The 17,212-nt window shown below is 40.4% G+C and overlaps 1 protein-coding gene across 1 annotated transcript in view; it reads right to left on the bottom strand.

The window, feature by feature from the left end:
• Positions 1–10,993, bottom strand: part of LOC126471083 (E3 ubiquitin-protein ligase RNF220-like) — a 682,522-nt gene extending 671,529 nt beyond the window's left edge. The window contains exons 1-3 of the mRNA XM_050099157.1: positions 10,852–10,993; positions 9,963–10,076; positions 8,866–9,337 (exon numbers count right to left, since the gene is read on the bottom strand). Of these exons, the coding sequence (XP_049955114.1) occupies positions 8,866–9,337; positions 9,963–10,076 (586 nt within the window). The 5' untranslated portion in view covers positions 10,852–10,993. The remainder of the gene's footprint in view (positions 1–8,865; positions 9,338–9,962; positions 10,077–10,851) is intronic.
• Between the last annotated feature and the right edge of the window lie 6,219 nt (positions 10,994–17,212).

The following is a 17,212-nucleotide window of genomic DNA, read 5'->3' as shown; positions in this document are numbered from 1 at the left end:
GCACCAGTTCTTTCGGTAGATTACGCTGAACTTTCGGTTCTGAAGAGAGGTAATTCTTGGGCATTATCTGAATAAAACTCAGATATCTACGGAATGCGAAAATACTAAAAACTAAACTGACGAAACCATATCGACCAAAAATAATGAAAACTAGGAAATGAAACGAGACAAGTAGTCACTACACCCTCAAAATACGAATACGATTTTAATCATGAGAAAAATGAGAGTCGCCCGCATCCAAATCCAGGACTGTGAGCCTTACGAATGAACGAAAAATATACAAAAATTCCGAAGTTCTGGTATGCTTGGGTATTTCTACAGCCATAAAGACACTCGATTATCTATCATCCAAGAAAAGAGGGAGTTTATCAAAAGCTGCTTGTTCGTAGGGTAATCTAGGAGCGACGGCGTGTCCGGCGCAGAACACGGGAGAAATACCAACAAAGTATTTTACAGTTTGAATGGTAGCGCAAGCGCTGAAACTGACACTCACAAGTTACAAGCAATGTTCGTGAACGGCCGGCCGCGGTGGCCTTGCGGTTCTAGGCACTTCAGTCCGGAACCGCGCGACTGCTACGGTCGCAGGTTCGAATCCTGCCTCGGGTATGGATGTGTGTGATGTCCTTAGGTTTAAGTAGTTCTAAGTTCTAGGGGACTGATGACCTTAGATGTTAAGTCCCATAGTGCTCAGAGCCATTTGAACCATTTTTTTTTGTTCGTGAACTTCGAGGAGCCACAAGCTAGCGCATATATTGGACTTCAGTGGGTTTCTGAAAATTTTCAAAGGTTTAAAGAGGGCACAATGTCTCGAAGTGTGATATTATCAGTCACGATTGAAATATTCTTTTCTGGTCAGCAAAACTATTACCCATCTCTCACTGATGGAACTGCACGTGTGTTACAAAGCTTGGCTGGGTAAAATAAATAACAGTTGTCCAAATACAATCGACACTAATTTCACAAGAAGTGAAAAATTGGTGATTTTTTCAGTCGCTTATCCATTGGCAACGCCACCAACAACAGAACTAAATATCAATTTTAGGCACAAATTTTTATGGAAAACATCCATTTTAAATGCTTTGAAAGCTCTGGTTGAGAAAAATTTCCTTATGAGTATCTAGGCCTGTAAGTACACATGACTTTACAACGAAAATTGTATTCCATTTACCAATTACATCCCAGTAGGGAAGCTGTGGAGGTACCCTTTTTTTAAATTAAAATAGTTATAAAATTTCTCTGGGAATTCGTTAGAGGAACGAAAATACGCCTCTTTTCATTGTTTAACTTCATTAACCTTTTGTCTCCGTTACAATTGTGGGTCAACAGCCGAGTTATTACTAGTATCTGTTTTTCCCTACTCTTCCAATATTCCTAGGCTTTCGACCAAAGCTTTTTTTTTTGGGGGGGGGGGGGGTGATTGAGGGCGGCTCGATCGGTTATACCTGTGCTCTTATCCCTCGCAACGTTGAATTTCACCACTAGGTTTCTCAAAAATATATCCTTCTGCAGCTCTAATACGATTTGCTACAAACGCTTTCATTAAATTCATGGGCCTAACTTCTTATTCATTATTTTCCCCAGGGGTATTTCAGGCCTGTTTTGTCAGTCTATCATCTATAGCAAAAAACGCTGTCTTCTTTCACTGTTTTTTTTAATTTGCGACATGCTTTTTGAAAACATAATATTTCTTTGTTATTTACTTTTCTTTCGATAAATTTATTACTGTTATTATTAAGGCCAATTGTCAATAGACACTGAAGTAAAACAGTAGTTATTAATTTTTGCCTTATTTTAATGAAAAGACAGTTTTTATGAGCAATTAACAAGAACTAATTGATGTAGTTCAGGCAACAACGCATTTGGGATGGGAACCTCTGAGAACTATATGTTGTGAAATATTATTCCCATGCATGTCTCTCTGTTTGTTTGCCCCATTACGTAGACGTTCGAATTTTAATTACCTATAATACATCACAAAACAGAATTCACATTCGCTGAAAGAGAATTTCTGTCTCCGCTTTACACTTATTGCACCATTGGCCCTTGCGATTTTGTACACAATTCATTCCTTAATTCTCTTATCCGTAGCGCTCATCCATTGCTAATCTGTAATTGTTCAGGTATTACAACGAGACAATTTACATGCGTCAGGCAATGAATACCATCTTAATGAAACGACATTACATTTAAAGTCAGAGATAATAGTCCAGCATATAAAAGACCCCGTCCCTTAATAATAAAAGTGTGGCCGACAAGCTAGACCGAGCAAAATGTCAATCTGCTAGAGTTGCCAATGACACAGTTTCTACAGCACCGAATTCCAATGGTGTTCCCGCACATTCTTGCGGAGAATAGGGGGCGGACGAAAGCGCTGAAGTCAGTCTGCCAAGTTCTGCGACCACAAACCTGTCACTCACCGTCCGCCCGCCGGCAAACACTTATAACCGAGTTTCCGTTAGCCTAACATTTCCGAACACTGCGTTAAACGTCCGGCTACTAATCGCTTCAAACTTCAGTTGGATTGCGATGCAGCATATTTTTGAAGAATACTTAAATAGGGCTGAGAAGAATAAAGTATTAACAACTGCAAACGAGTCGATGAAATAGCCAGGTAATTAAAAACTGAAAGCACACACCTTAGCAGATGGAAAACTATTACGTTAACAAACAGTTCCGTCGCTCCTTGACAGGGCAACTTCTTGTACAAATGTATAAGCGACAAAATTGAAAATGTTTTACTGTTATTAATTTACAATAGTTGCTATTCGATGCCGAAAGACGGCCGATGGCGGGAATACATATAAATGTCACAGTTTTGTATAAACACTCTTACAGAAAATTGAGGCACATTTTTTCTGTTCAGTCCGATTAAATGGTCCTTGTACACCCTATTACCAAACACAATCCAGGAAATACGACGAGTTTTCAACAAACAGAAACTTTTCGTGATTCGGCTGGAATTACCCGAATGGAAATAAACCAGTCAAGATAATATCGCACGCCAGCAGTTTAATGTAGACCGACAACTGAATGCATCGACCAAATGAAGTAAAAAGTAGCCCAACAGATTATCATTAGTGCGTATTTACAACAACGGGTTGTATGATTCTGAAGACAAGGGCTAAAGAAATTTCATATCTCTAAAAATTTTACTGCATTCTTAGAGGCAGCTGATAGATTTCTGCACTCTCCATGGAACAAAATCACGCAATATTGGCTAAAAATTTCCTGCACACGGCCTACTAAGACAGGTTTCGAATTCTTGGACCAAAAACTCGTCTTTTGCAACGGTGACAAGCATGATGTCACACAGAAAAACGATTCATTGCAACGATATTTTAAACTAAAAATTTATCCGAGAAGATATGTTCACTAACAATGATTCGGATATCTTTATTGGCAAATGCCCTGTTGCAATGAGAAATATCACAGAAAATGACAAGCTGTGTTTTTCCGCATGAGACAATAGTGTCTAAATGATTGCTCAGCCAACTGGATGTACTGATTTAGACTCAAAATGTGCCCTCACACATGCGCAATATGAATGTACTGAGAAATTGCTAAATTAATGTCAAGAGGAAAAACAACAGTGTCAGCAAAAATTGATAATTACGTACACTTCAAGATAAGTGTAAAATCCGGGTGAAAGTAATACAAAGAAAAATCTGTGATATAAAAAGACGGCGTATTAAGAAAAGACAGCTGTAGCTTGTTAGAACCCCTACCCACGTTGGGGAGAAGAGTAATGCACACAGAATTGTTGAATATTCTTCCACTTTTCGATATGACAGCTAGCACACAAATTGCCCGTCGTACGTCATCGGCCCTCTCGTAGCGGCTAATGACACGCTAGCCATTCTGCTGACGGCACACAACTCTACTACAGCTTATACGCTTTGCTATAAAACTATCTTCGTTATGATTTAAAAAAAAGAAGAAGAAGAAGAAGAAGAAGAAGAAGAAGAAAGGTGCCGTTGTGTTAAAACGTCGATTGCTGCTACTTCTGTTTCATTCGGCGCATAGGTTATCGTGCTTCTACACACATGTGCTCCGCGAAACACTACAGTTCATGGCGGAGGCTACTTCATACAAGTCCTGGCCATTTTCTGTCATATTCATGTCGCATATTGAGCAAGAGAAAAACTGCTATCTCTATGTTCTGTGCGCAGCGTAATCAAATGTTAATAATACCGTCGCTGATTTAATACTGCGAGCGCTTTAACAGTCAATACTTCCGGGCTCAACTCGTCACAATTAAGCGGCAAAAACAAATACTGTCCTCGAGTGAGAGATGGAGATAACTGTTTCCAGAATACAGCAAGGCGGGCACGGAAGGACACGACGTTATAAAAACGCGTGGCAGTCAAAGGGCATCAATAATAGTCTCCGAAAGGAACGAAGCATAATTATCGTGGGAAAATATTCAAAGTGGGCAGACTAATACTGTTACCACGCACTTTCTCATTGGGAATGGTGGCACTAGGCGTGAGTCTGGAAAAGAGGGAGAGGCTGGACTTGCTGAGTGAGTCATTGGCCTCGCTCGTGAAGGGCAGAAACTCGAATTCGAGCCCTTGTCCCTGTACAACTTCAGTCTTTCATGACGTTTCATTAACCTAACTGTCCGTTTTATCATCTGATTGCCTTTACGTTAAATGTGCAAACCCCGCTGCAGCGTTATAAACGAAACCTGTAGATACAACCTAACCGGAAGCATCGCAGCCGTAATACCTGCGACCACTCGCGTAAGAACGGGGGCCGCGAAACAACTGAGTCTGCGGATCACGACTCATACAAGGAACGATGAAGGAGGCTAAGAGAAAACGAGGCACATTATTTGTCGTTTTTCCGACGGGCACTTAGGGATCACATCTCTCATAACGTTGTCACTAATAAAACTGTGATGTGACCATCGAATTATCGAACTAATAAAACCATGATACAGACTAGGCAGATTCATTTATGCTAACACAGTGGTTACACAAACAACTTTCCGCCAATATCTCGATATAGCAACTAAGAGCGTTTTGATAATTTCAAGAGCCAAACAACAGGACGCTAGAACACAAAAATAAACTGACCAATCCGTGACATGTGCAAGAATATGCGAAAGGTGTGTTACACTAGCTCCTCGGTCAGAACTTAAGTATACGTTTATGTGCCACTAACACTTTACAAGCATAAACGGTAAGCCCCCTGATGGGGGCTACTCTAGAACTGTATCGAGAAGTTGGAGTACTAGCGTTTTACCCATCACTTGGGCCGAGCGACTTGAACACAAAATCGCAAATACCAACGTTCTGGAGTATAACATATCGGCAAACGGGCCATTTTGAAAAATGGCTATCTTACGAGGAAAACACGGGAAGCGCCGTAACCCGATTCCCCATAAACTTCGTCGGTGAAAGGGGAGTCAAAATAAGCGGACAGGTGTCTCGGCTTATCCGTAGATACCCGACCATCTCCGAGAAATCGACGGTCAAAGTTTTCGATGTAATTTAGATGCGTTTTAGGGCGCATGGATCAATCGTATCCGAAATGGTGGCACAGTGCCTAGCGTCGCGGCTTCTCAGTTTTGTACCCCGTGTTTGAATCCGGATTACTACTTTTACTTTCGTATTTCGTGTATCTACTCATGTCCGTAGAAGGTTACTGCAAGAATGTTTCTTGTAATGTTAATGCATACAGTGGCGTTATAAAAAATGGTTCAAATTTCTCTGAGCACTATGGGACTTAACATCTATGGTCATCAGTCCCCTAGAACTTAGAACTACTTAAACCTAACTAACCTAAGGAAATCACACAACACCCAGTCATCACGAGGCAGAAAAAATCCCTGACCCCGCCGGGAATCGAACCCGGGCGTGGGAAGAGAGAACGCTATCGCACGAGTGGCGTTATATTAATTGTAAAATTACGATTGGGTTTCACAGTAATTCTCATATTCTTATGTCATTCTTGAATCAATCCGCATATTAATTCTTATATTTTCTTCTAATGCTTATTCTTTAGAAAGATTTGGTGCATTCCCTTCAACGATACCGATCATAGAACCATAGAAATTTTTAACACATCGCACGGAGGCAGATTTGCTACTGTGACATTTCGTCGTACGAATCTCAATTGGGAAAGAAATGTCGTTAACGTCGTTGAAGATTTCACGTGTTGGCAATAATTATGTGGCAAATCATACATAACGGATCAATTCACAGAAAACTGGCACTAGCATCAAGATACACCACAGGAATTTCACGGAAAAAATTTCAAAAAATTCTCATTCATTTATTGCTTCTTTTCTTTATTAAATTGATACATCAGAAATACGATTAGTAGACGAATAACGACAACGTTGCTTCAATATAGCCTGGAAAATATTCGTGTAGTGATCTTCTACGGGCACGGGTAGATGTATGAGAAACAAAAATAAAAGTAATAATCGGGTTTCGAGTACGGAGCGCGAACGTGTAATAATGCGACACTTGCCACTGCTAAAAGGCACAAAGTACCTCGAAAACTTGGATCATCGTTTCCTCAGAAACGATCGAGTATCTAAAGGTAGGCCGACCCAAGTGTTCTCTTGTTCTGACTCCTCTTTCACTGAGCGAAGTTTCTGCGAAATTGGATTATGGCACCTACCTCGTAAGCAAGAAATAAAATAAAAACCTATAGGCGCTGCCGGATGTTTCTTTATTGATACACTACCAACACTGAGCTTGTTTCGAGAAACGAATTTTACACGTTAGGGTTGTGATATCTTCGTAATGGGTACCAATTAACATCAAGCGCCAGTGACCACTACCTGCCTTCGAAATGCTGGGTTCATGGCCCGAAACCTCTGCCCGTGCGCCACGTTCACGGGCACGTTAGCCCATCAAATACAGGCAAAATTACGAGTAACGCGACACCGAAAGAAAAGCCGAAAACTGCAGCCACAGTAGTTCTCTTTCATTGGAGCCTCATCAAAGGCTTTGACGAAGCACCAGTAACATACCGGAAAGAGAACGCAGAGCCAGCGAGACTCGCCTTCAGAAAGGCAAAAGTTTGTTCTGGCGCCTCGTACGCCACCGTGTGTTTCCAATAGGTGCGCATCAAATTCAAATACACAAGGCATCACATGCACTGCCTAAAAATACCCCAAATGTCAGCTCCAAAGTGGCGGTCAAAACGTGCCATCTGGCGGGCGGGCGCTATTCTGGAAGCGTTTAACTGCCGCCGCGAGGGGAGTGCGTGACGCCGCGCAGCCGGGCTCTACAAACAAACCGCGGCTCCGGCTCTAGCCGCGCGAAATCACACTCCCGTAAACCGTCAAACACATAATACAGCCAAACATCTGTCTGCCCAAAGTCGTCGCCTCACTTTCAAACACGCTAAATTTTTACTTTAATTTTAATATATGAAAAGTAAGAAAGTTACTTGTCAAAATCCTTCTCTAGCCTCGGCATCTCTCGTGCTACTCTTTAGTTGCTCTCGAAAACTTTAAAATTTCGGTACACTGAAAACTGACGCGTAACCTCAAACCAGTAAGCCTCCGAGGGTTAACTTAAAACTAACAGCAATTCCATACGAACATTGTTAAAAAGCGACGCCGTTGCACAGGGTGGCTTCAAGTCACACCACGCAGGTGATAGATTTGCCCTGCTGTTCACAGAAAGAGTATGTGCTCTGTGAGACGTACCACACAAACTCAGGCACTCCATCCGGGCAGTAAATTTATCAATCTGCCCCAATATGAACTGGCTCAAACTTTTTTAACTCCGCGAACGATGTAGGCGGTGAGTCATACTTGTACCACTACTGCAACTGAATCGATTATTTTCAGCACCTAGCGCCAAAATTACTTTGGATGCAAACTGCATATGCATATCTAGGGAAATTCATCATTAACATAACAAATTTTATCTCCACACACACACACACACACACACACACACACACACACACACACACGCAAATATAAATACACAAAGTATCCACTAGAGGTCTCTCCCAGTACAGAGGAGAAGATCTGAGAAAATACATTTTAAATTTTAGTAGGCTGTCAAAATGTTAAAGTGTGCAATCCTCCAATATATCTCAAATGCTTTCATTAAAAACAGTTATTTTATTTCTATATTTCATTTGGTAAACTTGATAGATGGCAAGCATGAGGAATTATTAAGCTCTAGCAAAATCACAATACATAAAAGTAATTTTTATCACTGTAATCTTGGAAATAGGAGGCTGAAAAAATACCCTCTGTTAGCAACAATGAGGATTCAGCCAGTAACTGCAATAGCACAGTGAACAAATTTAGAAACTCCAATTATCTGCTAACTGTATGTGTTCATCAATTCTTCCACACTGAAGTTTCTGCAGATCTGCACCATTTGAAAAGTCTATCGAGACATTTTTTCACATATTATTGATGAGAAAATATCAGTTAGACTTCAAACTTAAATATAAAAGACACAAAATTGAGAATAGAGACAATTCAGCACCACCTAATTCTTACAGGAAAAAAAACTGGACCAGTTTATCGGCTACATCTAACTATAAATATAATTTACACAGCCAGTGCTAAGAGCATGCAGACAATTTTCTTCCCAAAAGAATGCTAAATAAAAGAGGAGCTAAAAGGAAAGAGCAAACCAAAAACACACTATATAAGTGAGACCCAGATTACACACTTCACATATTGGACTCTTAAATGTCAAAACTACATAGCAGCTCACTGCAAAGAAATATTATCAGAACTGCCCATCAAAGCTCATACTACTTTTTAAAAAGGAGCACTAAATCAACTTGCACACATACCAAAAAAGATGCTTTGCACTGCAAAGACCTCCAGTGGATAGATCTAAAATAACAGACACCAATAAAGGCACTTACGTCTATAGCCACGTCCCTCCTCTGGTGTAAGCCGGTCTGCAACATTGCCTTCCGATAAGGATCCAGGAGTGAGTGTGCCATCACGGTCTCTGTCTTCTGACAGTGGTGTGTCCGAACCCTCCTCCTTTACACGGGGCTGCAGAGGCGGTGTACTGTTGGGTGAGACAGAGCCCGCCAGGCCCTCACTTCGGTTACCAGAACTAGACAGTGTAGGAGCTGGAGGTGCAAAAGCAGACAGCCCCCCAGTCTCCATATCACCAGCACCTGGGTGCCCTCGCCCCAGAGGACGGAAGGCACCAGCTCCTGCAGAGCCAAATGGAAGCCTGGGATCCAGGGCTGGGTGCACAAACTGTGGTTGCAGGTGATGAAGCAAGTGAGCTGGCAGCCCTGGGTAGCTATCAACGTGCCGCAGGCCAAAACCGGCAACAGTAGCACTGCCAAAAGGGACGTGCAGGTCTTTTGCTTCTGGGACCTGCACAATGGGATGTCAGTTTTGTTAAACAGAGGTTCTAGGTAGACAAACACTGATAATGTACATAAAAAATATTATGTAGCACACAAGACTAATCTTTATGTATGTGTACACTCATTCTCCCCTCCCCCCCCCCCCCACACACACACAAAGTAAACACTTCAAACATATAAGTCACTGCAAGCACTGAAAACAAAATCATAAAAACAAAAAATCACGTTAGAAGTAAGTTCCAAACAGAGTTTTCTAATGCACAGTCCCAGTTTACATGTATTCTTAAAAATATTAAATGAATCCACTAGACACATAATTGAAAAGTCTGAACTGCACAGTGTCAAAACACAAAAGAAAGTAACTGTAATTTTTTTCCAAAACCATTAATGAGGGCTGCACAGAGTCAAAAATAATTATATATATATATATATACACACACACACACACACACACACACACACACACACACACACACACACACACACCATTTACTTAGCAATATCTAAATTTAAAAAAAAAAAAAAACAGCAACACACACTATATAAAAGAAGAAACATTTTACACTTTAAGGATTAAAATATGATACAAATTTAGTTCATCACAAAACACAAACTATTCAAAATAGACAGACCTGGGGATTAAAGGGCCTCTGCATTCTCAGAGCCTCTGGAAGCCCTCCAGCCTGAGAGAAGACGACAAGAGCAGGTGGTGGAAGGTGATTTGGTACATATGCAGAATTTTCCATCTGTGAACAGGCAAGAATTATTATTAGAAATTTAGGTTGGAATTTCATACAGCATTATGTAAAATGTATATAATATTTCCTTTAAAATGTGCATGTCACTATCAGTACTGAACCACAATAGACGTTATGAAACGCAGATCAGGTCCGTGTTACATAGATACAATTTAAAAAAATAAACCAAAATTCACCGAAAACTCTATCAAAACAGTGTGCCCTTTGTATCACTCTGTACAATAAATACTCAGTTGTCAGTTATAGATGTACCTCTCAATTAGTAAAAACTGATCACAGGTTCGAATCATGATTTGTTTACAAGCTGTGCGATACAAGTAATTACGAAAGAGCTTAAAACAAGATGAACAGTTCACTGTAGTTTACATGGAACACTGCCGGTTCCTCATAGTTTTGGCATTTAATATAACAGAAAATCTTTCATTAAACTTCTCACATCTCATCACGAATCAGCATGTAACACTGAATTATTTTTGTCAAAACCAAATTCAACAAAACAGCACATTATCATACGCATGCTACTATAAAACTACACTCAGACAAATGTAAACAAAGGACGACGCTGATACGACATTTAAAAACACACACATAACGCTTTCATTAATATATACTTGTATCCCAAATCTACCTCTGCATTAAAGCAGAGTATTGTCACTGCACAAAGACGCAACGTAAATACTTCTCGAAACAATACATTTTGTTTCAAAAACTGGAACACTCAAAAATGAAAAAAATTACAAGTGAAGAACGGCAGATCGTTTACCTTACAGAGCTTTATATGGACTAAAGCATAAGACAACGAAAATAAACACAGCAATAACAACAACTCCACATCTATTGGATAACTCGATCAGCGTACTGTACGCCGTATCGTTTCCCTGTATCCACCAAACCCCGACTGAGCTCCATAAACACGTACCTACTCGCTCATGTTGTCCCGCGGTGCATGCCGGGTAGGTGACAAAATACGATCGCCGTCGGTTGGCGGGAGGAAACAAAGATGGCGGCTAGCGCTTGTAAACGACTGCTGGCGGGAAATTCGTATCAGTATGCTTCACGTCTGCTTTATAGTTGAGAACGCACACAGTTTTTAACGATACTACCAGTTAGTGCGATACGGGAACACATTTATATTTATTTCCATGTCACTCGTCATTTAACATACGGCAATTTTCAGGCGATTTCTTTCCAAACACGTAAATGTTATAAAAATGTGGTCTTCACGTCGAAATACGTAACTTCTTCGAACATGTCGCTAATGAAAGTTGCTATTAATCAACATCTGAATACATCCACCTGATGTTTGAATTTTTTTATCTCTGCAGTACTTACCGAGCGGTGGTGTGTAGAAAACAACGAGCCGTCTGTCACATAATACTCAGAAATAGCTCAATTTAAGTCTCTTAAAGCTCTCTGCTAATGCTCAAGTGGTAATGAGAAATTATTGTTTCTTTTACGTCTGCATGTTGTACAGTTTCTCTCATTTGTCTACCTTTCAATATGATAGGTTTGTGATAGGTATTGAACGTTTCTAGCACCTTGTCAGCTACGGTGTAGGAGATGGAACAAACAGCCTTACGTAAAATTCACGTTGCACAACGGCATTTTTCGTGAATTTAACTGACAAATAAACATCGCGAGTGGATAAAGCGTGTTTAAGAATTCAGCCTCTAGTTCGGAATTAAATTGTGGACTCCAGAGGCTTCTCAGGATTTGGAAGGAAAGTTAGCGTTCATTATTCTGTCGACAGTTCTGTAATTAAGAAGTGGCCACTTTTTCAACTGGACAAGAATGAGGAAGGATATCGGCTTTGGCGTTGACGAAGCAACAATCATATGAGGTGATTTAGCGGTCTTCCCCTCACGTTGCGAGTTGTCAGCAGCCAATTACATCGTGGCAGATTGAGCTAGCCGCGAACTAACTTGTAAGACTGGTAGGCCTACCCATGTATCGATAGTGAAAAACTGATTCTCAACTACGGTCAGTTAACTTTTTGGCCTATCTTAAGCTGCAAATGAGGTTCCGTAGCTACAATATTAATCTTGAGTTATGAGTGATGGAGGTCTGTGAGATTATTTATTTACGACAGATAATACGATATGTCCTGGGTAAACGTAAATGTCCTAAACCATGCTTGGTGTCGAAATGCGTTTGGTGAGACGGCCAATAATAGGCAACGATGAATTCAAGGGCCACAAACAGTAAAATTCGTACTGTTTACGCTTCATTCCTCCGGTAGCAGACTTTCCGCATTACTTGCAAAAAACGAACTTTGGTCTCGACCAGAAAAAAAGATTTCCTCAACATCTGCATCAATACCGTGAAAGGCTGAAAGAGGTGCTTGACACAGGGTACTTTTTGTTGTAGCATGTATTACAGTTTCTTCCCGTTCCATCCATGCATTCGCAAGGGGGAAGTAACATTCGGTAAGCATCAGTGCGAGCTATTATTAGTCTGATATTATCTACATCCTCTATAGAACAGTGTTACTGTGGAGCTGAAAATCCGTCTGTGGGTTTTCTAAGCGTAAATGAGGATGTATGATTGTTCCAGGTTATCTTTCAACATGTTTCTATTCTCAATTCTATTTCACTTGACTCCAATCGTGATTCTTAAACCGAACAAAGAGCGCTCTATTTCATGTTTCGTGAAGTGCAGAAGCTAATATTTATGTATATCATAAGGTACTTGTCAGTCTGTACACCACGCTGGTGTACTGCATACATATAACTGGATATTGTAACAGTTGAAGAAAGAAAATGGAAAACTTGCTAAGTGTCAAAGCTTACATTTGTCAGAAGAAAAAAAATACAACGTATCTCTTTACGTACAGCACTTATTTGTATTCATAATGCTGAACCTTCTGATACCACAGAAGAATGCCCCGCGTCACATCACTGCAAAAAATAGTGAGACAAATTAGAAAATAAAAAAAAATTAAGAACGTCCTAAGTGCCATACTAGGAAACTGATTGGTCCTAAGTGTCAGTGAGAAACTCTTTGTTTCAAGTGGCATTAATATAGAGACACTACGTGTTATTCGTGATAATAAACGTATAAAAATACAGCAATAAGATTTTAACTAGTAAAACTGTAGTCAACAAAAGTCAGTCCTCATTTCTTTCACATTCTTTACAAGAGAATAACAAAATTAAATCCTAGGAAAATATCTTTCAGTATTGACTTCTATTTCTTACACAGATCCATTCTGAAGGTCACATGTTGCAGAGTTTACTGTAAAGCCCTCTGTTCTGCTGAGAAAAAATGGCAACATCGTCAGCAACAACAACAACAACAAAAAAATGGCTCTGAGCACTATGGGACTTAACATCTGAGGCCATCAGTCCCCTAGAACTTAGAACTACTTAAACCTAACTAACCTAAGGACATCACACACATCCACGCCCGATGCAGGATTCGAACCTGCGACCGTAGCAGTCGCGCGGTTCCCGACTGAAGCGCCTAGAACCGCTCGGTCACCGCGGCCGGCCATCGTCAACAGGTCTCTCTGTTTAGCAGCTAATAAACAGCTAATAACAAATGAAGTACGGCATGGCATAAAATTGCCGTGGCTTTTCCTCTTTTGAATACAATGACATTTTCCCGTTCTTCTGTTTCAGAGTAAGAACATTTAATAGCTAATTCATATGGATAACTATGACGTCCTTTGATCATATTGTCTCTGGAAATCTTATACTCCTGTATTGACAACAATGTTTCAGTAGCATCCTTCAAATCAGAGAATTCAGTTGTATGCATTGCAGTTGTATGAAATTGGCTCATAGCTTTAGTTAACTCAACGACCTTGCGTGAATCTTGCCGAAAGATACCCTGCTTACCTTTCTACGTTCCTCCGTAATTTCAAAATCTCTGCCCAGCTCAGAAAGCTGTGCCCAGTCACCAAAAACCTGTGTGCTATCTCTTCAAACCAACTCAGGCTAAATAAAGGAGACCTTGACGTACGGCACTTGGAACTCCAGAGGGAAGCTATGCCTTGCAAGAAAACTATGTGTCCTCTAGCAATGAATATTTGCAACATTTTCTCCATGATTTGTCACTTGGAACGAGTCTAGGGACATGCAACAGGCTACAGAGAATACAACAGCACTGGAAACACGTTTTGTAAAAAAAATCACTTACGACCTTTTCATTTCCACTCTTTAGTTGTTATCGAAAATACTTTCTTACATATGAAACGTCCATCGACTTTGCAACTCAATACAGCTGTAAGTGTATGAATTCTTTTTCATGCAATTAGCTTTAGGTATGGAAGTTTATTGGTAGCCAAATACGATGACCACCGGATAATTCGGCGTGGTATTAAAAGGTAATTTCGGAACACAACTTTCTATGAGTAATATTACAAAATAAATGCCACAATGTCTCCGAAAATGAAAATTTCACTAATATATCAAGAACAAGACAATATTTAGGTGAAATGGTTATTATCGGAAAAGAATTAACCGTAGAGTATAAATCAAAGCATGGAGCTTAGAAAAGATCTATTTTCACTCTGGACTTGTTAACTTGACTGACAAAATACTGGACAGCATCTCTTCATCTCACATGAAGACGAATTAATAGAAAGAAAACACTTTTACGACTCTATGGGGCCAGCCTTATTTCTCGATGGCCACAAAACTAAAAACGATAGTAAAAGCTACTTCCACGATCCACGACTCAGTATCTACTCAACAGGTCAGAAACGGACGAATATCATGGCAAGGGACCAGATAAGATGCACTTACTTGCATATTTTTAGCACATCTTGTGATACTGCAGTGATAGAAAACAGTATTACCACTAATACGTTAGCAATCTTCCTACAATATACATTTTCTCAGTTAATAACCCGGAAAACGCAACATTTAGAATTCGCTAGAAACAGAGACCACTGATGCGAGAGTTTGGGTTTCATTATACTCGTTTATCTTAACGTCGACTCGGGCATGGATGTGTGTGATGTCTTAGGTTAGTTAGGTTTAAGTAGTTCTAAGTTCTAGGGGACTGATGACCACAGATGTTAAGTCCCATAGTGCTCAGAGCCATTTGAACCTTAACGTCGAAGATGGGTCTGTACCTCGCAGTGTTCTTGTAAGAATTAACTTGCCCTTACTTTCCTCCGAACGTCAAACTGACTTACGTAGCTAACTATACGGGGCCTTACAGTTGAAGGTTGACTCTATACCAAGGTGCAACTTGGCATTTTTCACATGTAGAGACGATAGCGAGAAGCGTCAAGAAACAGAAAAAATCGTAGGACCCACTGAGGTTCAAATCGTGAACTTTCGGTTTTGTGGTTTGCCACTCACTTGCCCCAGAGTCACATTATCCAGAAAGTCGAAACGACCAATTCCAACGTGCATGTTACGATGTGGACTGTATTATTTCACCCACAAAGATCCCTGTAAAGAACAAATTATTAATATTTAACATGATAGTGACTGTTAAGGCGACGAAAATGAACGACTTTTTAAGTTCTGCTTCAGAAGACTTTCAGTAGCAGACCCGGCCGTTGTGGCCGAGCGGTTCTCGGCCCCTCAGTCCGGAACCGCGCTGCTGCTACGGTCGCAGGTTCGAATCCTGCCTCGGGCATGGATGTGTGTGCTGTCCTTAGGTTAGTTAGGTTTAAGTAGTTCTACGTTCTAGGGGACTGATAACCTCAGATGTTAAGGCCCATAGTGCTCGGAGCCATTTGAACCATTTTCAGCAGCAGTGGATAGTTTTGAAATCAAAATAAGTGACAATAACATGACCACTTAACAATAACTATGGCTTTAAGTAAACTGGCACATACGTCAACTTAGCCACATAGGACGTGGTGAATATATATAATACGTGGCGATGCGTAATCGTTTAGAATACTAAATTGATTCTGCAATCATTCACTAGAACCACCGACCATGGACTGCTAACTTGAAAGAAATTATACATAGTGTGGAGAAAGGGAATCAGCTGGTTTTTGTTCCTTTGCATAGGAGAGACGGGAGGACCATGAACGTCCTAGTCCTCAAGTGACAGTTAAGTATGCATTCATATCACATCTGGAAAATAGAACGGCGATACGGCACGCGTGGATGTCGGCGTCTGGACTTGAAATCGGAAGGAGCGGGTTTCAGAACCCCTCCTGACAATCCAGATTTAGGTTGCCATCGGTTTTCCTAACTCACTTCAAGCGAATGTCGTGATGGAGCCTCTAAGATGGCTGCGATCGATTTCCTACTTAACCCCGAGCTGGTGCGACGACCGGACGCTAAACTTGATAACTTTCCTTCCATCCATCCTCTACTCAACAGAGATTTCTTCACGCTACATTCACTGCCGGAGCATGGTAAGCATGATTGCTTTTACACCTAAGAGCAAACTGTTAAGTAGCCTAAATTTCTAAAAAAATTTAATGTTCGCGGATGTAATGGCATCATTACCATGGAGGATGACGAGTAATCATAGTTTCCGCTCTCAAAGACTGTTCTAGCAATTTTTCAATTAGCTTTTAGTGTAATATGCGACGTCTTTTTTTGAAGCGTTTAATAGCTAAGTTTGTTTTTCAGAATTTCTGTTACACTTCCTCGCTACTTAAACAATACTGCGAGCATTGGTGCCAACATTCTTTGTACCTATTCTGTATCCGCTGTTACTCCGATATTTAATGGTTCCCATACACTTAGGCACATTCTAGTGCAAGCCACACAAGACTTTGTTAATCAGTCTCCTTTGTAAACAAACTGTAGTTACCAGAAGTGTATGACACGACTGCCTCCAGTTGTGAGTCATTAATTGAGAAAACTAAGGCTAAAACATTTTGGTTTTCGCAGAGTACAAAACTTTTTATTTTCCCACAGGAAGCGATAGTTGACAAGCTGATATTTGTCAGGATGTAACTACATATCACTACAATTTTATCGGATGATAATTTCTTGCAGGTAAATGCATTATCGATGAAAAATCTGGGATCAGAACTGATATTTTCCGGCAAGTCATTTACGTATAACATGAAAATTCTTGTCTGCGGGTGACTCTCAACCCACGATAGCGTTTAGCACCCAGTCTGTCACAAAGTTTTTAATTCAGTCGCAAATTTGATTAGATCTTCTGTACATATGCATTTTATTGGCGTAAAAAAC

This window comes from Schistocerca serialis, chromosome 3 (assembly GCF_023864345.2).
Source record: "Schistocerca serialis cubense isolate TAMUIC-IGC-003099 chromosome 3, iqSchSeri2.2, whole genome shotgun sequence".
NCBI classification, from domain to species: Eukaryota; Metazoa; Arthropoda; class Insecta; order Orthoptera; family Acrididae; genus Schistocerca; species Schistocerca serialis.
Note: the sequence above shows the minus strand (reverse complement) of the source record. Positions and strands in the feature narration are given on the sequence as shown.